This window comes from Chiloscyllium punctatum, chromosome 35 (assembly GCF_047496795.1).
Source record: "Chiloscyllium punctatum isolate Juve2018m chromosome 35, sChiPun1.3, whole genome shotgun sequence".
NCBI classification, from domain to species: Eukaryota; Metazoa; Chordata; class Chondrichthyes; order Orectolobiformes; family Hemiscylliidae; genus Chiloscyllium; species Chiloscyllium punctatum.
In genome coordinates, this window is record NC_092773.1 from 23,817,136 (window position 1) to 23,838,093 (window position 20,958).

The window sequence follows — 20,958 nt, forward strand, 5'->3', positions numbered from 1 at the left end:
TGTGTGTTTGCGTGTGTGTGTGTGTATCCCAGACCCTCGCTGTCCCATCTGTGTGTATGTGTGTGTGTGTGTATGTCAGACCCTCACTGCCCTGTGTGTGTGTGTGTGTGTGTGTGTGTTTATCCCAGACCCTCACTGTCCTGTCTGTGTGTGTGTGTGTGTGTGTGTGTGTATCCCAGACCCTCACTGTCCTGTGTGTGTGTGTGTGTGTGTGTGTGTGTGTATCCCAGACCCTCACTGTACTGTCTGTGTCTGTGTGTGTGTGTATCTCAGACCCACACTGTCCTGTATGTGTGTGTGTGTGCATCTCAGACCCTCACTGTCCCCTCTGTGTGTGTGTGTATCTCAGACCCTCACTGTCCCCTGTGTGTGTGTGTGTATGTGTGTGTGTGTGTATCTCAGACCCTCATTGTCCTGTCTGTGTGTGTGTATCTCAGACCCTCACTGTCCCGTCTGTATGTGTGTATCTCAGATCCTCACTGTCCCCTGTGTGTGTGTGTGTGTATCTCAGACCCTCACTGTCCCCTGTGTGTGTGTGTCTGTGTGTGTGTATCTCAGACCCTCACTGTCCCCTGTGTGTGTGTGTGTATATCAGACCCTTACTGTCCTGTGTGTGTGTGTATCTCAGATCCTCACTGTCCCCTCTGTGTGTGTGTATCTCAGACCCTCACTGTCCCCTCTGTGTGTGTGTATCTCAGACCCTCACTGTCCCCTCTGTGTGTGTGTGTATTTCAGACCCTCACTGTCCCATCTGTGTGTGTATATCTCAGACCCTCACTGCCCCCTGTGTGTGTGTGTGTGTATCTCAGACCCTCACTGTCCCCTGTGTGTGTATGTGTGTGTGTATCTCAGATCCTCACTGTCCTGTCTGTTTGTGTGTGTGTGTGTGTGTGTGTGTGTGTGTGTATATCTCAGACCCTCACTGTCTTGTCTGTGTGTGTGTGTGTATATCTCAGACCCTCACTGTCCCCTCTGTATCTCAGACGATCACTGTAATGCGTGTGTGTGTATATCTCAGACCCTCACTGTCCCCTCTGTATCTCAGATCCTCACGGTAATGTCTGTGTGTGTGTGTGTGTGTGTGTGTGTGTGTGTGTGTATATCTCAGACCCTCACTGTCCTGTCTGTGTGTATCCCAGACCGTCACTGACCCCTCTGTGTGTGTGTGTGTGTATCTCAGACCCTCACAGTCCTCTGTGTGTGTGTGTGTGTGTGTGTGTGTGTATCTCAGACCCTCACTGTACTGTCTGTGTCTGTGTGTGTATCTCAGACCTTCACTGTCCCCTCTGTGTGTGTGTGTATCTCAGACCCTCACTGTCCCCTCTGTGTGTGTGTGTGTATCTCAGACCCACACTGTCCTGTATGTGTGTGTGTGTGCATCTCAGACCCTCATTGTCCTGTCTGTGTGTGTGTATCTCAGACCCTCACTGTCCCGTCTGTACGTGTGTATCTCAGACCCTCACTGTCCCCTGTGTGTGTGTGTGTGTGTGTGTATCTCAGACCCTCACGGTCCTGTATAGGTGTGTGTGTGTGTGTGTGTGTGTATATCCCAGACCCTCACTGTCCCCTCTGTGTGTGTGTGTGCGTGTTTGTGTATCTCAGACCCTCGCTGTCCTCTCTGTGTGTGTGTGTGTGTGTGTGTGTGTGTGTATCTCAGACCCTCACTGTCCTGTATAGGTGTGTGTGTGTGTGTGTGTGTGTGTGTATCTCAGACCCTCACTGTCCTGTGTGTGTGTGTGTGTGTATATCCCAGACCCTCACTGTCCCATCTGTGTGCCTGAATGTGTGTGTGTGTGTGCGTGTTTGTGTATCTCAGACCCTCGCTGTCCCCTCTGTGTGTGTGTGTGTGTGTGTGTGTGTATCTCAGACCCTCACTGTCCCCTGTGTGTGTGTGTGTGTATGTGTGTGTGTATCTCAGATCCTCACTGTCCTGTCTGTGTGTGTGTATCTCAGACCCTCACTGTCCTGACTGTTTGTGTGCATCTCAGACCCTCACTGTCCCATCTGTGTGTGTGCGTGCGTGTGTGTGTATCTCAGATCCTTACTGTCCTGTGTGTGTGTGTGTGTGTGTGTGTATCTCAGACCCTCACTGTCCCCTCTGTGTGTGTGTGTATCTCAGATCCTCACTGTCCCCTGTGTGTGTGTGTGTGTGTGTGTGTCTCAGATCCTCACTGTCCCCTCTGTGTGTGTGTGCATCTCAGACCCTCACTGCCCCCTCTATGTGTGTGTATATCTCAGATCCTCACTGTCCTCTGTGTGTGTATGTGTGTGTATCTCAGACCCTCACTGTCCCTGTGTGTGTGTGTGTGTGTGTGCGTCTGTGTCTCAGATCCTCACTGTCCCCTCTGTGTGTGTGTGTAACTCAGACCCTCACTGTCCCCTCTGTGTGTGTGTGTATCTCAGACCCTCATTGTCCCCTGTGTGTGTGTGTGTATGTGTGTGTGTATCTCAGACCCTCACTGTCCTGTGTGTGTGTGTGTGTGTGTGTGTGTGTATATCTCAGACCCTCACTGTCCTATGTGTGTGTGTGTACCTCAGACCCTCACTGTAATGTCTGTGTGTATTTCAGACCCTCACTGTCCCCTGTGTGTGTGTATCTCAGACCCTCACTGTCCTGTGTGTGTGTGTGTGTGTGTGTGTGTGTGTGTGTATATCTCAGACCCTCACTGTACTGTCTGTGTCTGTGTGTCTGTGGATCTCAGACCCTCGCTGTCCCCTCTGTATCTCAGACCCTCACTGCCCTGTGTGTGTGTGTGTGTGTGTATCCCAGACCCTCACTGTCCTGTCTGTGTGTATCCCAGACCGTCACTGACCCCTCTGTGTGTGTGTGTGTATCTCAGACCCTCACTGTCCTCTGTGTGTGTGTGTGTGTGTGTGTATCTCAGACCCTCACTGTACTGTCTGTGACTGTGTGTGTGTGTATCTCAGACCCTCACTGTCCTGTATGTGTGTGTGTGTGTGTTTGTGGATCTCAGACCCTCACTGTACTGTCTGTGTCTGTGTGTGTGTGTATCTCAGACCCACACTGTCCTGTATGTGTCTGTGTGTGTATCTCAGACCCTCACTGTCCCCTGTGTGTGTGTGTGTATATCAGACCCTTACTGTCCTGTGTGTGTGTGTATCTCAGATCCTCACTGTCCCCTCTGTGTGTGTGTATCTCAGACCCTCACTGTCCCCTCTGTGTGTGTGTATCTCAGACCCTCACTGTCCCCTCTGTGTGTGTGTGTATTTCAGACCCTCACTGTCCCATCTGTGTGTGTATATCTCAGACCCTCACTGCCCCCTGTGTGTGTGTGTGTGTATCTCAGACCCTCACTGTCCCCTGTGTGTGTATGTGTGTGTGTATCTCAGATCCTCACTGTCCTGTCTGTTTGTGTGTGTGTGTGTGTGTGTGTGTGTGTGTGTATATCTCAGACCCTCACTGTCTTGTCTGTGTGTGTGTGTGTATATCTCAGACCCTCACTGTCCCCTCTGTATCTCAGACGATCACTGTAATGCGTGTGTGTGTATATCTCAGACCCTCACTGTCCCCTCTGTATCTCAGATCCTCACGGTAATGTCTGTGTGTGTGTGTGTGTGTGTGTGTGTGTGTATATCTCAGACCCTCACTGTCCTGTCTGTGTGTATCCCAGACCGTCACTGACCCCTCTGTGTGTGTGTGTGTGTATCTCAGACCCTCACAGTCCTCTGTGTGTGTGTGTGTGTGTGTGTGTGTGTATCTCAGACCCTCACTGTACTGTCTGTGTCTGTGTGTGTATCTCAGACCTTCACTGTCCCCTCTGTGTGTGTGTGTATCTCAGACCCTCACTGTCCCCTCTGTGTGTGTGTGTGTATCTCAGACCCACACTGTCCTGTATGTGTGTGTGTGTGCATCTCAGACCCTCATTGTCCTGTCTGTGTGTGTGTATCTCAGACCCTCACTGTCCCGTCTATACGTGTGTATCTCAGACCCTCACTGTCCCCTGTGTGTGTGTGTGTGTGTGTGTATCTCAGACCCTCACGGTCCTGTATAGGTGTGTGTGTGTGTGTGTGTGTGTATATCCCAGACCCTCACTGTCCCCTCTGTGTGTGTGTGTGCGTGTTTGTGTATCTCAGACCCTCGCTGTCCTCTCTGTGTGTGTGTGTGTGTGTGTGTGTGTGTGTATCTCAGACCCTCACTGTCCTGTATAGGTGTGTGTGTGTGTGTGTGTGTGTGTGTATCTCAGACCCTCACTGTCCTGTGTGTGTGTGTGTGTGTATATCCCAGACCCTCACTGTCCCATCTGTGTGCCTGAATGTGTGTGTGTGTGTGCGTGTTTGTGTATCTCAGACCCTCGCTGTCCCCTCTGTGTGTGTGTGTGTGTGTGTGTATCTCAGACCCTCACTGTCCCCTGTGTGTGTGTGTGTGTATGTGTGTGTGTATCTCAGATCCTCACTGTCCTGTCTGTGTGTGTGTATCTCAGACCCTCACTGTCCTGACTGTTTGTGTGCATCTCAGACCCTCACTGTCCCATCTGTGTGTGTGCGTGCGTGTGTGTGTATCTCAGATCCTTACTGTCCTGTGTGTGTGTGTGTGTGTGTGTGTGTGTATCTCAGACCCTCACTGTCCCCTCTGTGTGTGTGTGTATCTCAGATCCTCACTGTCCCCTGTGTGTGTGTGTGTGTGTGTGTGTGTCTCAGATCCTCACTGTCCCCTCTGTGTGTGTGTGCATCTCAGACCCTCACTGCCCCCTCTATGTGTGTGTGTATCTCAGATCCTCACTGTCCTCTGTGTGTGTATGTGTGTGTATCTCAGACCCTCACTGTCCCTGTGTGTGTGTGTGTGTGTGTGTGCGTCTGTGTCTCAGATCCTCACTGTCCCCTCTGTGTGTGTGTGTAACTCAGACCCTCACTGTCCCCTCTGTGTGTGTGTGTATCTCAGACCCTCATTGTCCCCTGTGTGTGTGTGTGTATGTGTGTGTGTATCTCAGACCCTCACTGTCCTGTGTGTGTGTGTGTGTGTGTGTGTGTGTGTGTGTGTATCTCAGACCCTCACTGTCCTATGTGTGTGTGTGTACCTCAGACCCTCACTGTAATGTCTGTGTGTATTTCAGACCCTCACTGTCCCCTGTGTGTGTGTATCTCAGACCCTCACTGTCCTGTGTGTGTGTGTGTGTGTGTGTGTGTGTGTGTATATCTCAGACCCTCACTGTACTGTCTGTGTCTGTGTGTCTGTGGATCTCAGACCCTCGCTGTCCCCTCTGTATCTCAGACCCTCACTGCCCTGTGTGTGTGTGTGTGTGTGTATCCCAGACCCTCACTGTCCTGTCTGTGTGTATCCCAGACCGTCACTGACCCCTCTGTGTGTGTGTGTGTATCTCAGACCCTCACTGTCCTCTGTGTGTGTGTGTGTGTGTGTGTATCTCAGACCCTCACTGTACTGTCTGTGACTGTGTGTGTGTGTATCTCAGACCCTCACTGTCCTGTATGCGTGTGTGTGTGTGTTTGTGGATCTCAGACCCTCACTGTACTGTCTGTGTCTGTGTGTGTGTGTATCTCAGACCCACACTGTCCTGTATGTGTCTGTGTGTGTATCTCAGACCCACACTGTCCTGTATGTGTCTGTGTGTGTGTGTGCATCTCAGACCCTCACTGTCCCCTCTCTGTGTGTGTGTATCTCAGACCCTCACTGTCCCCTGTGTGTGTGTGTGTGTGTATGTGTGTGTGTATCTCAGACCCTCATTGTCCCGTCTGTTTGTGTGCATCTCAGACCCTCACTGTCCCGTCTGTGTGTGTGTATCTCAGACCCTCACTGTCCTGTGTATGTGTGTGTATCTCAGATCCTCACTGTCCTGTCTGTGTGTGTGTGTGTGTGTATCTCAGATCCTCACTGTCCTGTCTGTGTGTGTGTATCTCAGACCCTCACTGTCCTGTCTGTTTGTGTGTATCTCAGACCCTCACTGTCCCGTCTGTGTGTGTGTATCTCAGATCCTCACTGTCCCATCTGTGTGTGTGTGTATCTCAGATCTTCACTGTCCTCTGTGTGTGTGTGTGTATCTCAGACCCTCACTGTCCCCTCTGTGTGTGTGTGTGCGAGTGTGTGTATCTCAGATCCTCACTGTCCTCTGTGTGTGTGTGTGTATCTCAGACCCTCGCTGTTCCCTCTAAGTGTCTGTATATGTGTATCTCAGACCCTCACTGTCCCCTGTGTGTGTGTGTCTGTGTGTGTGTATCTCAGACCCTCATTGTCCTGTGTGTGTGTGTGTGTATTTCAGACCCTCACTGTCCCATCTGTGTGTGTGTGTGTGTGTGTGTGTGTGTGTATGTGTGTGTATCTCAGATCCTCACTGTCCTGTCTGTGTGTGTGTATCTCAGACCCTCGCTGTCCTGTCTGTTTGTGTGCATCTCAGACCCTCACTGTCCCATCTGTGTGTGTGTGTATCTCAGATCCTCACTGTCCCCGTGTGTGTGTGTGTGTGTGTGTGTGTGTGTCTCAGATCCTCACTGTCCCCTCTGTGTGTGTGTATCTCAGACCCTCACTGTCCCCTGTGTGTGTGTGTGTGTGTGTGTGTGTGTGTGTGTGTGTGTCTCAGATCCTCACTGTCCCCTCTGTGTGTGTGTATCTCAGACCCTCACTGTCCCCTCTGTGTGTGTGTGTATCTCAGACCCTCACTGTCCCCTATGTGTGTGTGTGTTTGTGTGTATGTATGTGTGTATCTCAGACCCTCACTGTCCCCTGTGTGTGTGTGTATCTCAGACCCTCACTGTCCTGTGTGTGTTTGTGTGTCTGTGTGTGTGTATCTCAGATCCTCACTGCCCCGTCTGTGTGTGTGTATCTCAGACCCTCACTGTCCTGTCTGTGTATGTGCATAAATATCTCAGACCCTCACTGTCCCGTGTGTGTGTGTATGTGTGTGTATCTCAGACCCTCACTGTCCTGTGTGTGTGTATCTCAGACCCTCACTGTCCTGTCTGTCTGTGTGTATGTGTGTAAATATCTCAGACCCTCACTGTCTTGTCTGTGTGTATCTCAGACCCTCACTGTCCTGTGTGTGTGTATCTCAGACCCTCACTGTCCTGTCTGTCTGTGTGTATGTGTGTAAATATCTCAGACCCTCACTGTCTTGTCTGTGTGTATCTCAGACCCTCACTGTCCTGTGTGTGTGTGTGTACCTCAGACCCTCACTGTCCCCTGTGTGTGTGTGTGTGTGTGTGTGTGTGCGTGTGTGTATCTCAGATCCTCACTGTCCTGTCTGTGTGTGTGTATCTCAGACCCTCACTGTCCCGTCTGTGTGTGTGTATCTCAGATCCTCACTGTCCTGTGTGTGTGTGTGTTTGTGTATCTCAGACCCTCACTGTCCCCTGTGTGTGTGTGCGTGTGTGTGTGTATGTGTGTGTGTATCTCAGACCCTCATTGTCCTGTCTGTGTGTGTGTATCTCAGACTCTCACTGTCCTGTCTGTGTGTGTGTATCTCAGACCCTCACTGTTCCGTCTGTGTGTGTGTATCTCAGATCCTCACTGTCCCGTCTGTGTGTGTGTGTGTGTGTATCTCAGATCCTCACTGTCCTCTGTGTGTGTGTGTATCTCAGATCCTCACTGTCCTCTGTGTGTGTATGTGTGTGTATCTCAGACCCTCACTGTCCCCTGTGTGTGTGTGTGTGTGTCTCAGATCCTCACTGTCCCCTCTGTGTGTGTGTATCTCAGACCCTCACTGTCCCCTCTCTGTGTGTGTGTATCTCAGACCGTCACTGTCCCCTGTATGTGTGTTTGTGTGTATGTGTGTGTGTATCTCAGACCCTCATTGTCCTGTCTGTGTGTGTGTATCTCAGACCCTCACTGTCCTGTCTGTGTATGTGCATAAATATCTCAGACCCTCACTGTCCCGTGTGTGTGTGTGTGTGTGTGTGTGTGTGTGTGTGTGTGTGTGTATCTCAGACCCTCACTGTCCTGTGTGTGTGTATCTCAGACCCTCACTGTCCTGTGTGTGTGTGTGAAAATATCTCAGACCCTCACTGTCTTGTCTGTGTGTATCTCAGACCCTCACTGTCCTGTGTGTGTGTGTGTGTACCTCAGACCCTCACTGTCCTGTCTGTTTGTGTGCATCTCAGACCCTCACTGTCCCATCTGTGTGTGTGTATCTCAGATCCTCACTGTCCTGTCTGTGTGTGTGTATCTGAGACCCTCACTGTCCTGTCTGTGTGCATCTCAGACCCTCACTGTCCCGTCTGTGTGTGTGTATCTCAGACCCTCACTGTCCTGTGTGTGTGTGTGTATCTCAGATCCTCACTGTCCTGTCTGTGTGTGTGTATCTCAGACCCTCACTGTCCTGTCTGTTTGTGTGTATCTCAGACCCTCACTGTCCCGTCTGTGTGTGTGTATCTCAGACCCTCACTGTCCTGTGTGTGTGTGTGTATCTCAGATCCTCACTGTCCTGTCTGTTTGTGTGTATCTCAGACCCTCACTGTCCTGTCTGTTTGTGTGTATCTCAGACCCTCACTGTCCCGTCTGTGTGTGTGTATCTCAGACCCTCACTGTCCCGTCTGTGTGTGTGTGTGTGTGTGTGTGTGTGTGTGTGTGTGTGTGTGTGTGTGTGTGTGTGTGTGTGTGTGTGTGTGTGTGTGTGTGTGTGTGTGTGTGTGTGCATTTCTCAGACCCTCGCTGTCCCCTCTGTGTATGTGTGTGTGTATCTCAGACCCTCACTGTCCCCTCTGTGTGTGTGTGTGTGTATCTCAGACCCTCACTGTCCCCTCTGTGTGTGTGTGTGTGTATCTCAGACCCTCACTGTCCCCTCTGTGTGTGTGTGTGTGTGTGTGTGTGTATCTCAGACCCTCCCTGTCCCCTCTGTGTGTGTATCTCAGACCCTCACTGTCCCCTCTGTGTGTGTGTGTGTGTATCTCAGACCCTCGCTGTCCCCTCTGTGTGTGTGTGTTTGTGTGTGTGTATCTCAGACCCTCACTGTCCTGTGTGTGTGTATCTCAGACTCTCACTGTCCTGTGTGTCTGTGTGTATGTGTGTAAATATCTCAGACCCTCACTGTCTTGTCTGTGTGTATCTCAGACCCTCACTGTCCCCTGTGTGTGTGTGTGTGTGTGTGTGTGTGTGTGCGTGTGTGTATCTCAGATCCTCACTGTCCTTTCTGTGTGTGTGTATCTCAGACCCTCACTGTCCTGTGTGTGTGTGTGTGTATCTCAGACCCTCACTGTCCTGTGTGTGTGTGTGTGTGTGTGTGTGTGTATCTCAGATCCTCACTGTCCTGTGTGTGTGTGTGTATCTCAGACCCTCACTGTCCCGTCTGTGTGTGTGTATCTCAGACCCTCACTGTCCCGTCTGTGTGTGTGTATCTCAGACCCTCACTGTACGTCTGTGTGTGTGCATCTCAGACCCTCACTGTCCCGTCTGTGTGTGTGTATCTCAGATCCTCACTGTCCTGTGTGTGTGTGTATCTCAGATCCTCACTGTCCTGTGTGTGTGTGTGTTTGTGTATCTCAGACCCTCACTGTCCCCTGTGTGTGTGTGCGTGTGTGTGTGTATGTGTGTGTGTATCTCAGACCCTCATTGTCCTGTCTGTGTGTGTGTATCTCAGACCCTCACTGTCCTGTCTGTGTGTGTGTATCTCAGACCCTCACTGTCCTGTCTGTGTGTGTGTATCTCAGACCCTCACTGTCCCGTCTGTGTGTGTGTATCTCAGATCCTCACTGTCCCGTCTGTGTGTGTGTGTGTGTATCTCAGATCCTCACTGTCCTCTGTGTGTGTGTGTATCTCAGATCCTCACTGTCCTCTGCGTGTGCATGTGTGTGTATCTCAGACCCTCACTGTCCCCTGTGTGTGTGTGTGTGTGTGTCTCAGACCGTCACTGTCCCCTGTATGTGTGTGTGTGTATGTGTGTGTGTATCTCAGACCCTCATTGTCCTGTCTGTGTGTGTGTATCTCAGACCCTCACTGTCCCGTCTGTATGTGTGTATCTCAGACCCTCACTGTCCCCTGTGTGTGTGTGTCTGTGTGTGTGTATCTCAGTCCCTCACTGTCCTGTCTGTGTATGTGCATAAATATCTCAGACCCTCACTGTCCCGTGTGTGTGTGTGTGTGTGTGTGTATCTCAGACCCTCACTGTCCTGTGTGTGTGTATCTCAGACCCTCACTGTCCTGTGTGTGTGTGTGAAAATATCTCAGACCCTCACTGTCTTGTCTGTGTGTATCTCAGACCCTCACTGTCCTGTGTGTGTGTGTGTGTACCTCAGACCCTCACTGTCCTGTCTGTTTGTGTGCATCTCAGACCCTCACTGTCCTGTCTGTGTGTGTGTATCTCAGACCCTCACTGTCCTGTCTGTGTGCATCTCAGACCCTCACTGTCCCGTCTGTGTGTGTGTATCTCAGACCCTCACTGTCCTGTGTGTGTGTGTGTATCTCAGATCCTCACTGTCCTGTCTGTTTGTGTGTATCTCAGACCCTCACTGTCCTGTCTGTTTGTGTGTATCTCAGACCCTCACTGTCCCGTCTGTGTGTGTGTATCTCAGACCCTCACTGTCCCGTCCGTGTGTGTGTATCTCAGACCCTCACTGTACGTCTGTGTGTGTGCATCTCAGACCCTCACTGTCCCGTCCGTGTGTGTGTATCTCAGATCCTCACTGTCCTCTGTGTGTGTGTGTATCTCAGATCCTCACTGTCCCCTCTGTGTGTGTGTGTGTGTGTGTATCTCAGACCCTCACTGTCCCCTCTGTGTGTGTGTGTGTGTGTGTGTGTGTGTGTATCTCAGACCCTCGCTGTCCCCTCTGTGTGTGTGTGTGTGTATCTCAGACCCTCACTGTCCCGTCTGTGTGTGTGTATCTCAGATCCTCACTGTCCCGTCTGTGTGTGTGTGTGTGTATCTCAGATCCTCACTGTCCTCTGTGTGTGTGTGTATCTCAGATCCTCACTGTCCTCTGCGTGTGCATGTGTGTGTATCTCAGACCCTCACTGTCCCCTGTGTGTGTGTGTGTGTGTGTCTCAGACCGTCACTGTCCCCTGTATGTGTGTGTGTGTATGTGTGTGTGTATCTCAGACCCTCATTGTCCTGTCTGTGTGTGTGTATCTCAGACCCTCACTGTCCCCTCTGTGTGTGTGTGTGTATCTCAGACCCTCACTGTCCCCTCTGTGTGTATCTCAGACCCTCACTGTCCCCTCTGTGTGTATCTCAGACCCTCACTGTCCCCTCTGTGTGTGTGTGTGTGTATCTCAGACCCTCACTGTCCCCTCTGTGTGTAAATATCTCAGACCCTCACTGCCCTGTCTGCCTTTCTCACGCCCCCCTCCCGCAGCCAGCTCTCTGCCCCTTTAAAAGCGGCGTGCTGGCTTGGCGGCTGGGGAGCCCATCCCTTCTCGGAAGCGAATGAGGAACCGAGAATCGCCGTCGTCAGAGGCACACCCCCGGCCGGTGTGCCAATAGGCAGAGGGGAGAGAGAGGCAGAGCAGGATGCTGTGACGCTGCCTGGGAGGGGAGGGGTCGTATTGCCAGACGGTGGGAATGCCTGTTTAACAGCACGTTGCTTTCTGAGCCAGACAGACAGAGAGGGAGGGGAGGACTGTGTGTCAGAGCTTGCTCACTCACTCCCTCCCAGTCGCCTGGTCGGTCAACATCAGCAATAAAGCCCTGCAGCTTCTGTACCAGAGAGAACTTGTGACTCTCTCCTCCTGCTCCAACTTAACATGATCGCCTCTCACCTCCTGGCGTATTACTTCACGGAACTGAAGCATGACCAGATCCAGAAGGTAAGGGCAGTTTCTAATTCACCCCCCTTCCTACCTTGTCACCCCCCCCCCCCCCCCCCCCACCACCTCAGTTTAATTGGTGGGTCAGATAGGGAGGCACTGCAGAGTCTCAACCAGCGTTTTGTCCAGGGATCTTGGGAAGGAGTCACTGATTGGGGAAGAGGGAGGTGGAATTGGACACGAACGGGGCACTGGATGAGTGGTGCTGGAAGAGCACAGCAGTTCAGGCAGCAACCGAGGAGCTTCGAAATCGACGTTTCGGGCAAAAGCCCTTCATCAGGAATAAAGGCAGTCAGCCTGAAGCGTGGAGAGATAAGCCAGAGGAATGGGGCACAGTCGAGTCAAAATTGAGGCAGGGTTGACGGTGTGAAAGAATGTTGGGGGAGGTGGGGGGAGGTAATTTCCCAGCTAGCTCCTCTGGCCATGTGCTGCCATACCTCGTCAATGGATGACAATGCCTTCAAGGTTGGGGAGTGGGGGGTAGCTTTTTGCTTGTAGTCCAGTGACTTGAGAGCTAGCTTCTTTAATTTGACCTTTTCCTCCCTTGGAAGGCGGGTGGAGGTAAGATACTCCCGCATTTAGAGTCATAGAGATAGACAGCACGGAAACAGACCCTTCAGTCCAACCTGTCCATGCCGACCCAGATATCCCAACCCAATCTAGTCCCACCTGCCAGCACCCGGCCCATATCCCTCCAAACCCTTCCTATTCATATACCCATCCAAATTCCTCTTAAATGTAATTGTACCAGCCTCCACCACTTCCTCTGGCAGCTCATTCCATACACGTACCACCCTCTGTGTGAAAAAGTTGCCCCTTAGGTCCCTTTTATATCTTTCCCCTCTCACCCTAAACCTATGCCCCTCTCGTTCTGGACTCCCTGATCCCAGGGAAAAGACTTTGCCTATTTAGCCTATCCATGCCCCTCATAATTTTGGAAACCTCTACGAGGTCACCCCTCAGCTTCCGACGCTCCAGGGAAAACAGCCCCAGCCTGTTCAGCCTCTCCCTGTAGCTCAAATCCTCCAACCCTGGCAACATCCTTGTAAATCTTTTCTGAACCCTTTCAGGTTTCACAACACCTTTCCGATAGGAAGGAGATCAGAATTGCACACTGTATTCTGCATCAGTTCCCCAGCAGAGTCTTTTTTTAGTGAGTTGAGGCAGTCAGGTCCCCTGGCAGTAGTTGGGAGGTGGCGAGAGACTTGAGACTCTGAAGAAATCAGCCATTCATCCCATCGAGCCCATGATGGCTGATCCCACACTCCTCACCTTCCTCTTTATTCCCCCCCACCCCCCACATTCTGATCAAGAATCTCAACCTTAAATGAACACTGAGACTCTGTCTCCGTCCCCCCACCCAAAGCTCTCTGTCTGGTCCAGAGCTTCCCAGAGAAAAAAATTCCTTCTCATCTTGGTCTTCAGTTGGTGCCCTCTTTAGTCTGAGAGTGTGCCCTCTGGTCCCAGAGGATAAAAACATCCTCCTCGCGTTGACCCTGTCGATCTGTTTCCAATGAGATCGCCTCTTGTTCCTCTAAATGCCAGTCAGGACAGTCCCAACCTGTTTAGCCTTTTGCTGGTCAGACAATCCCTCCAGTTGCTGGTATGCCAGTGGTGTCCTTGTCCTGAGAAACTGTGCACGGGCCATTCAACACCTCGCTGATGGGGTCGTTCCTGCAAAACCTCATGTCAATGCCAGCTCCACGGGCTTATGCCCGAAACGCCGACTCCCCTGCTCCTCGGATAGCTGGCTGACCTGCTGTGCTTTTCCAGCACCACACTTTCCGACTCTTGACTCTCTGGCATCTGCCGTCCTCACTATCTCCGAGCTGGTAACCCACTCCTACCTCACAATCCCGGTGAGAGCAGTGTTAATGGAGACTGGCATTTTTGTGGTGAATAAATCCGTTAGATATACATATATAAATGATTTGAACGTGTGCTTAAGTGGTTTGGTGAGTAAGTTTGCAGATGACACCAACATTGGAGGTGTAGTGGACAGCGAAGAAGGTTACCTCAGATTATAACCAATCTTGATCAGCCAATGGGCTGAGAAGTGGCAGATGGAGTTTAATTCAGATAAATGCGAGGTGCTTCATTTTGAAAAAGCAAATCTTAGCAGAACTTATACACTTAATGGTAAGGTCCTGGGGAGTTTTATTGAACAAAGAGACCTTGGAGTGCAGGTTCATAGCTCCTTGAAAGTGGAGTCGCAGGTAGATAGGATAGTGAAGAAGGCGTTTGGTATGCTTTCCTTTATTGGTCAGAGTATTGAGTACAGGAGTTGGGAGGTCATGTTGCGGCTGTACAGGACATTGGTTAGGCCACTGTTGGAATATTGCGTGCAATTCTGGTCTCCTTCCTATCGGAAAGATGTTGTGAAACTTGAAAGGGTTCAGAAAAAATTTATAAGAATGTTGCCAGGGTTGGAGGATTTGAGCTACAGGGAGAGGCTGAACAGGCTGGGGCTGTTCTCCCTGGAGCGTCGGAGGCTGAGGGGTGACCTTATAGAGGTTTGTAAAATCATGAGGGGCATGGATAGGGTAAGTAGGTAAGGTCTTTTTCCCTGGGGTGGGGGTGTCCAGAACTAGAGGGTGAGAGGGGAATGATATAAAAGAGATCTAAGGGGCAACTTTTTCACACAGAGGGTGGTACGTGTATGGAATGAGCTGCCAGAGGAAGTGGTGGAGGCTGGTACAATTGCAACATTTAAGAGGCATTTGGATGGGTGTATGAATAGGAAGGGTTTGGAGGGATATGGGCCGGGTGCTGGCAGGTGGGACTAGATTGGGTTGGGATATCTGGGTCAGCAGGGACGAGTTGGGCTGAAGGGTCTGTCTCCGTGCTGTACATCTCTTTGGCTCTATTTTGATTGGGCTGGAACCCTGTCTCACTGAGAATTATCTTTGGTGATTAACAGCGTGCTGTCACTGTCATGTGAGAGTTATCCCCTAAGTGGATGATGTTGGAGCAATGATATCTGAATAGGAAGGGTTTGGCGAGAGGTGGGCCGGGTGCTGGCAGGTGGGTGTAGATTGGGTTGGGATACCTGGTTGGCATGAATGAGTAGGACCAAAGGGTCTGTTTCTGTGCTGTACATCTTTCGGACTTGATGGCTTCTTCCCTGCTATTATTAGACTTATGAACGGACCTCTGATATATTAGAGTTGACCTTTCTCTGTAGCTGTGACACTATATTCTGTTCCAGTGACGTAGTTGAGTCATAGAGTCATATAGATGTCTGGCACGGAAACAGACCCTTCGGTCCAACCCGTCCATGCCGACCCAGATATCCCAACCCAATCTAGTCCCACCTGCCTGCACCCGGCCCATATCCCTCCAAATCCTTCCTATTCATATACCCATCCAAATGCCTCTTAAATGTTGCAATTGTACCAGCCTCCACCACTTCCTCTGGCAGCTCATTCCATACACGTACCACCCTCTGTGTGAAAAAGTTGCCCCTTAGGCCTCTTTAATATCTTTCCCCCTCTCACCCTAAACCTATGCCCCTCTAGTTCTGGACTCCCCCACCCCAGAGAAAAGACTTTGCCTATTTATCCTATACATGCCCCCTTATGATTTTATAAACCTCTATAAGGTCACCCCTCAGCCTCCAACGCTCCAGGGAAAACAGCCCCAGCCTGTTCAGCCTCTCCCTGTAGCTCAAACCCTCCAACCCTGGCAACATCTTGTAAATCTTTTCTGCACCCTTTCAAGTTTCACAACACCTTTTCCGATAGGAAGGAGACCAGAATTGATTTGCACACAGAATAAAACTTTTTTCACTGTCTCTTGGGACAGGAATAAAGTAAACTTTTGATTTCCCAATTTCCGTGATCCTCGGGTCAATGTCACCTCCTTGGCCCAGGTCGAGTTGATCCGGTGAATCTAATTCGCGAAAATCCCTGGAACCGATTACCAGCAGAAGATGGGGGATGTCCTTCGTGAAGCCAGAGACTGGAAGCGATCAGCTGAGACTGAGTCAGAGTTTTATAAAGGGACACTGTCACATCTTTCGGTCTAACCTTCCCCTTTTTATTTACAAAGCCTCAGGGCTTGGACAACTCCTTACAATAACCTGTTCAGCTGCTTCTGTGTGTTTCTCTGCCACACACACACACACACACACACACACACACCCAGGGAACTTCCTGCTTTTGTTTGGAATTGTCGATTGGCTCACTTTGTGTATGTGTGTGTCTCTCGTCGCCTCTGCTTCCTCAAACTGTATTCCTTAATCACGTCCCCGTTCCCGAGTTGCAGAATCTTCGAAGCGGTGGTTACTCCTCTCGCTCTCAATCATTTCACGAGAGCGAGCGAGAGAGAGAGAGAGAGACCAGAGAGAGAGAGAGAGAGAGACCAGAGAGAGAGAGAGGTACACCATCGGGACAGAGAGAGAGAGCAGAGAGACCACAGAGACAGACAACAGAGAGAGAGAGAGAGAGAGATACACCACAGAGAGAGAGATACACCACAGAGAGAGAGAGAGAGACCAGAGAGAGAGAGAGAGAGAGTGAGAGAGAACAGAGAGAGAGAGAGAGAGAGGTACACCATCGGGACAGAGAGAGAGAGCAGAGAGACCACAGAGACAGACAACAGAGAGAGAGAGAGAGAGAGAGAGAGAGAGAGAGATACACCACAGAGAGAGAGATACACCACAGAGAGAGAGAGAGAGACCAGAGAGAGAGAGAGAGAGTGAGAGAGAACAGAGAGAGAGAGAGAGAGAGGTACACCATCGGGACAGAGAGAGAGAGCAGAGAGACCACAGAGACAGACAACAGAGAGAGAGAGAGAGAGACACCACAGAGGGAGAGAGATACACCACAGAGAGAGAGAGAGAGAGAGAGAGAGAGACCAGAGAGAGAGAGAGGTACACCATTGGGACAGAGAGAGAGAGCAGAGAGACCACAGAGGGAGAGAGATACACCACAGAGAGAGAGAGAGAGAGAGAGAGAGACCAGAGAGAGAGAGAGAGTGAGAGAGAACAGAGAGAGAGAGAGAGACCAGAGAGAGAGAGACCAGAGAGAGACCAGAGAGAGAGAGAGAGGTACACCATCGGGACAGAGAGAGAGAGCAGAGAGACCACAGAGACAGACAACAGAGAGAGAGAGAGAGAGAGAGAGACACCACAGAGGGAGAGAGATACACCACAGAGAGAGAGAGAGAGAGAGAGAGAGAGAGACCAGAGAGAGAGAGAGAGAGAGAGACCAGAGAGAGAGACACACACACACACCAGAGAGAGAGAGAGAAAGAGACACCACAGAGGGAGAGAGATACACCACAGAATGAGAGAGACCAGTGAGAGAGAGAGAGAGAGACCAGAGAGAGAGAGAGAGAGACACACACACACCACAGTGAGAGAGAGAGAGAAAGAAAGAGACACCAGAGAGAGAGAGAGAGAGACATCAGAGAGAGAGAGAGAGAGAGAGAGAGACCAGAGAGAGAGAGAGAGAGAGACCAGAGAGAGAGAGAGAGAGAGAGAGACATCAGAGAGAGAGAGAGAGAGTGAGAGAGACCAGAGAGAGAGCAGCTTCTCCCTATTTCGATTTGCCAGGATCCTGGGGGCTGAACAGTTTAAGTTCTTGATGAGAGACTTGGGGTTGGTTTTCCCAAGAGCAGAGGAGATCGAGAGAGGGGAGACGACTGAGATGGATCAAGTGCTGAAGGGGCGTGGACAGGAAGGAACAACTCCCCTCGGTGCACCTGGGCAGGAGGGGTGCATCAATTTAAGGGAAGGGGCAGGAGGTTTGGAGGGAGGGATCGCGAGGAGGTGGGGAATTTGGAACTCAGTGCCTGTACGGGTGGGGAGAGGCAGACACCCTCACCTGGATTTAGCCACGATGCCAAGGGCAGGGAGACGGGGATCAGAATCGTGTGGTGGTTGGCACTGCTGGGCATTTTTCTGTGCTGTGGGCATCCAAGGATTCTGTCGGGTGTGTCCAGCCTGCTGGGAATGTTTGGGGTGGAGGCGTGGTGGGGGGGGGGAGACAGGATGTGACTAAATGCAGAGTGCTCTCTTGTTACAGTGTGAGAGAAACCCATCCTCTCGAATTTCTGACTGTGCTCACAAGGCTTGCTGCAGTAATAAAGGGCCTTGCTGAGGCCACACCTTGTGTAGTGTGCGCTGTTTCCGTCTCCTAGTCTGAGGACGGACACTTTGCTAACTGAGGGAGCCCAGCGAAGGTTCACCAGGCTGATTCCCGGGATGAGAGGGGGCGCTGGAAAAGCACAGCAGGTCAGGCAGCATCCCAGGCGCAGGGAGAGCAACGTTTCAGCTCAAGATCCCTTCATCAGGAGTGAGGGCCGAAACGTCGATTTTTCCTGCTCCTCGGATGCTGCCTGACCTGCTAGAATAACGAGGAGGGGAGAGTTGCATATAGAAGAATAAAGCGTGCTGATGGGTGGACAGGCTTGTGCGCGAGGGATGTTCCCCGATGCTGGGGGGAGATCTGGGCGAAGAGGAGAGGGGCAAGCCACTCGGGACTGAGATGAGAAAGAAATTCTCCACTCAGAGAATTGCCAACCTGTGGAATTCTCTCCCGCCGTTGGGAGCCAGTTCGTTAGATAAAAGCAACAGAGAGTTGGACAAGGGTGTGGGGGGGAAGGTGAGAAAGTGGGAGGTTACTGAAACTGCCTGAGCAGTTTGAATGCTGGAGCCATGAATTTGTGTTAGCAAAACGCGCTTAATAGCAGAACGACCTGTACTGAGGGATTCCATGATTCTGAGAATGCGCACCATACCACACTCCAACGGCATTGCCCATCTCGCTGGGCAATTCTTCTAGGCTGGTAACCCTCCAAAAGCCTTCACTGATGAATTCCAGTTAAATTGCCTGGGTTGGAGGAGTTGAGCTACAGGGAGAGGCTGAACAGGCTGGGGGCTGTTTTCCCTGGAGCGTCGGAGGCTGAGGGGTGACCTTATAGTGGTTTATAAAATCAGGAGGGGGAGGGGGAGAATAGACAAGGTCTTTTCCCCTGGGGTGGGGGAGTGCAGATCTAGAGGGGCATAGATTAGATTAGATTCCCTACAGTGTGGAAACAGGCTATTCGGCCCAACAAGTCCGTACCGACCCTCCCAGAGCAACCCACCCAGACCCATTCCCCTACATTTACCCCTGACTAATGCACCTAACACTACAGGCAATTTCGCATGGCCAATTCACCCTGACCTGCACATCTTTGGACTGTGGGAGGAAACCAAAGCACCTGGAGGAAACCCACACAGACACGGGGGAGAATGTGCAAACTCCACACAGGCAGTCGCCCGAGGCTGGGATTGAACCTGGGATCCTGGTGCTGTGAGGCAGCGGCGCTAACCACTGGGTCCACTGTGCATAGGTTTAGGGTGAGAGGGGAAAGATATAAAAGGGACCCAAGGGGCAACTTTTTCACACAGAGGGTGGTACGTGTATGGAGTGAGCTGCCAGAGGAAGTGGTGGAGGATGGTACAATTGCAACTTTTCCCCCCCCACTGCAGGTCGCACAAACGCCTGAAGAGACACTTGTGTCGATGCTTTTGAAGTTGCAGTAAAACCCCCATGCTCCAGGTTCCATGGTGTCTCACTGCAATAGACATGTCTGCAGTTCTGCTCTGTAATCTATCGCAAAGTAATTAACACTCTTGGCAACTCTGAGTTTTTTTCCCCTTTCCCCTTTGCAACAATGAATTTTGCATTTCCTCTCCTGTGCTTCACCTGTTTTATTTTTAAAAACATAAAAATCCGGGACGTTTGCCAGGATTATTCCATTCCGGATGAACTCGTGGCATCTGTGTGTCGTTTGTGGGAGAGACCCACTGAGAGGATTTTCCTGTCCCACGTTTTTTTTATCACTGTGAACCTCTTGCTCACATTTGGTTGCTCAACAACAGCACATTTCGAGTCTTACAGCGCAGGAACAGATCTTTGGCCCAAAGCTCAGTGGAGGGCGGCCCAGTGGTTAGCACTGCTGCCTCACAGGGCCAGAGACCTGGGTTCAATTCCCGCCTCAGGCAACTGTCCACATTCTGCCCTGTGTCTGCGTGGGTTCCCTCCGGGTGCTCCAGTTTCCTCCCACAGTGCAAAGATGTGCAGGTTAGGGTGGATTGGCCATGCTAAATTACCCATAGTGCCCAGGGATGTGCAGGCTAAGATGGATTGGCCATGCTAAATTACCCATAGTGTTCGGTGCATTCGCCAGAGGGAAATGGGTCTGGGGTGGGTTACTCTTCGGAGGGTCGGTGTGGACTTGTTGGGCCGAAGGGCCAGTTTCCACACTGCAGGGAATCTAATCTCAATCACTCCTGACTTGCGTCTTGTCGGTGGTGGGGGAGCCCAGCTCTTCGCTGGGCTTCAGTGCCGAGTCCGTTTGGGTTGCTGCTCAGCGGTAACCAGTCTCTGGGAGGTGTTCCGCCCGGGGCGATACTGTGAAATTCTTGGCGGCTACCTGAGACGATTACAACGTAGCTACACCAAATCAGTTACTTGCAGATCATGCTGGGTCTCGCTTCCCTCTTGGCCGTGTCTCAAATGGCAAGACATTAATAGCCTCTAATTAGTGCGCTCCCTTGTCAGGGACATCTCTGGAACACACTTGATCGGCATTGAGCAGTGAACCAGGCTGAGCTTCTCATTATAATTGCTGTCTGCTATTCAAACACAGTGTCAGTCGGTTCACGTCCCACTGCGTTTGGTCCGGAGTGACTCGCACTTTTTGCCGTGCGCACTGTCACGTCCCAGCTGAAGCCAGCAATGGATTATGGGTTTTCCCAACAGCCCCGCCGCCCCGCCCCCCCCCCACTGCAGGCCTGAATCATCTCAGAGGTTGTGAGGCAGGACTTCAAGGTTTCATCACTGACCTTGGAAATGAGGATGTGCTGGTTTCGACAGCGACGGCGACCGCGGGCTTGCGCAATCGTCGACCCTCGCTTTCCCGACGCTGCCTTCGGGCGGCTTGGCAAGCTGGACACCGTCCCTCCCTCACAACCCTACCACCCCCACCCCCCCCCCCGAACTGCCCTCCCCCAGGGGTATCCGTAATCCGGAAGGCCCCCCAATGCTGCCCTTCCTTACTCTGTTCCTGTCGGTTTCTGAGGGGAGCGGGGCTCATTGGGGGAGGGTGGGGGGGGTACTTGGTCATTTTCGTTTGCTTCTGAGTGATGAGGGAATGAGATATAGGGATGGGGAGAGAGAGAGAGACGGTGACAGAGATGGGGGGGACACAGAGAGAGACAGACAGGACAGAGAGAGAGAGAGACAGGAGAGGGAGAGAGA

General features: G+C 51.5%; 1 protein-coding gene across 2 annotated transcripts in view; it reads left to right on the forward strand.

The window, feature by feature from the left end:
* Positions 1–11,472: 11,472 nt before the first annotated feature.
* Positions 11,473–20,958, forward strand: part of LOC140459796 (hexokinase-2-like) — a 65,861-nt gene continuing 56,375 nt past the window's right edge. The window contains exon 1 of one of the 2 annotated variants that reach the window (XM_072554320.1): positions 11,473–11,704. In XM_072554320.1, the coding sequence (XP_072410421.1) occupies positions 11,642–11,704 (63 nt within the window). In that variant the 5' untranslated portion in view covers positions 11,473–11,641. The remainder of the gene's footprint in view (positions 11,705–20,958) is intronic. The other variant, XM_072554319.1, reaches the window with a different exon arrangement.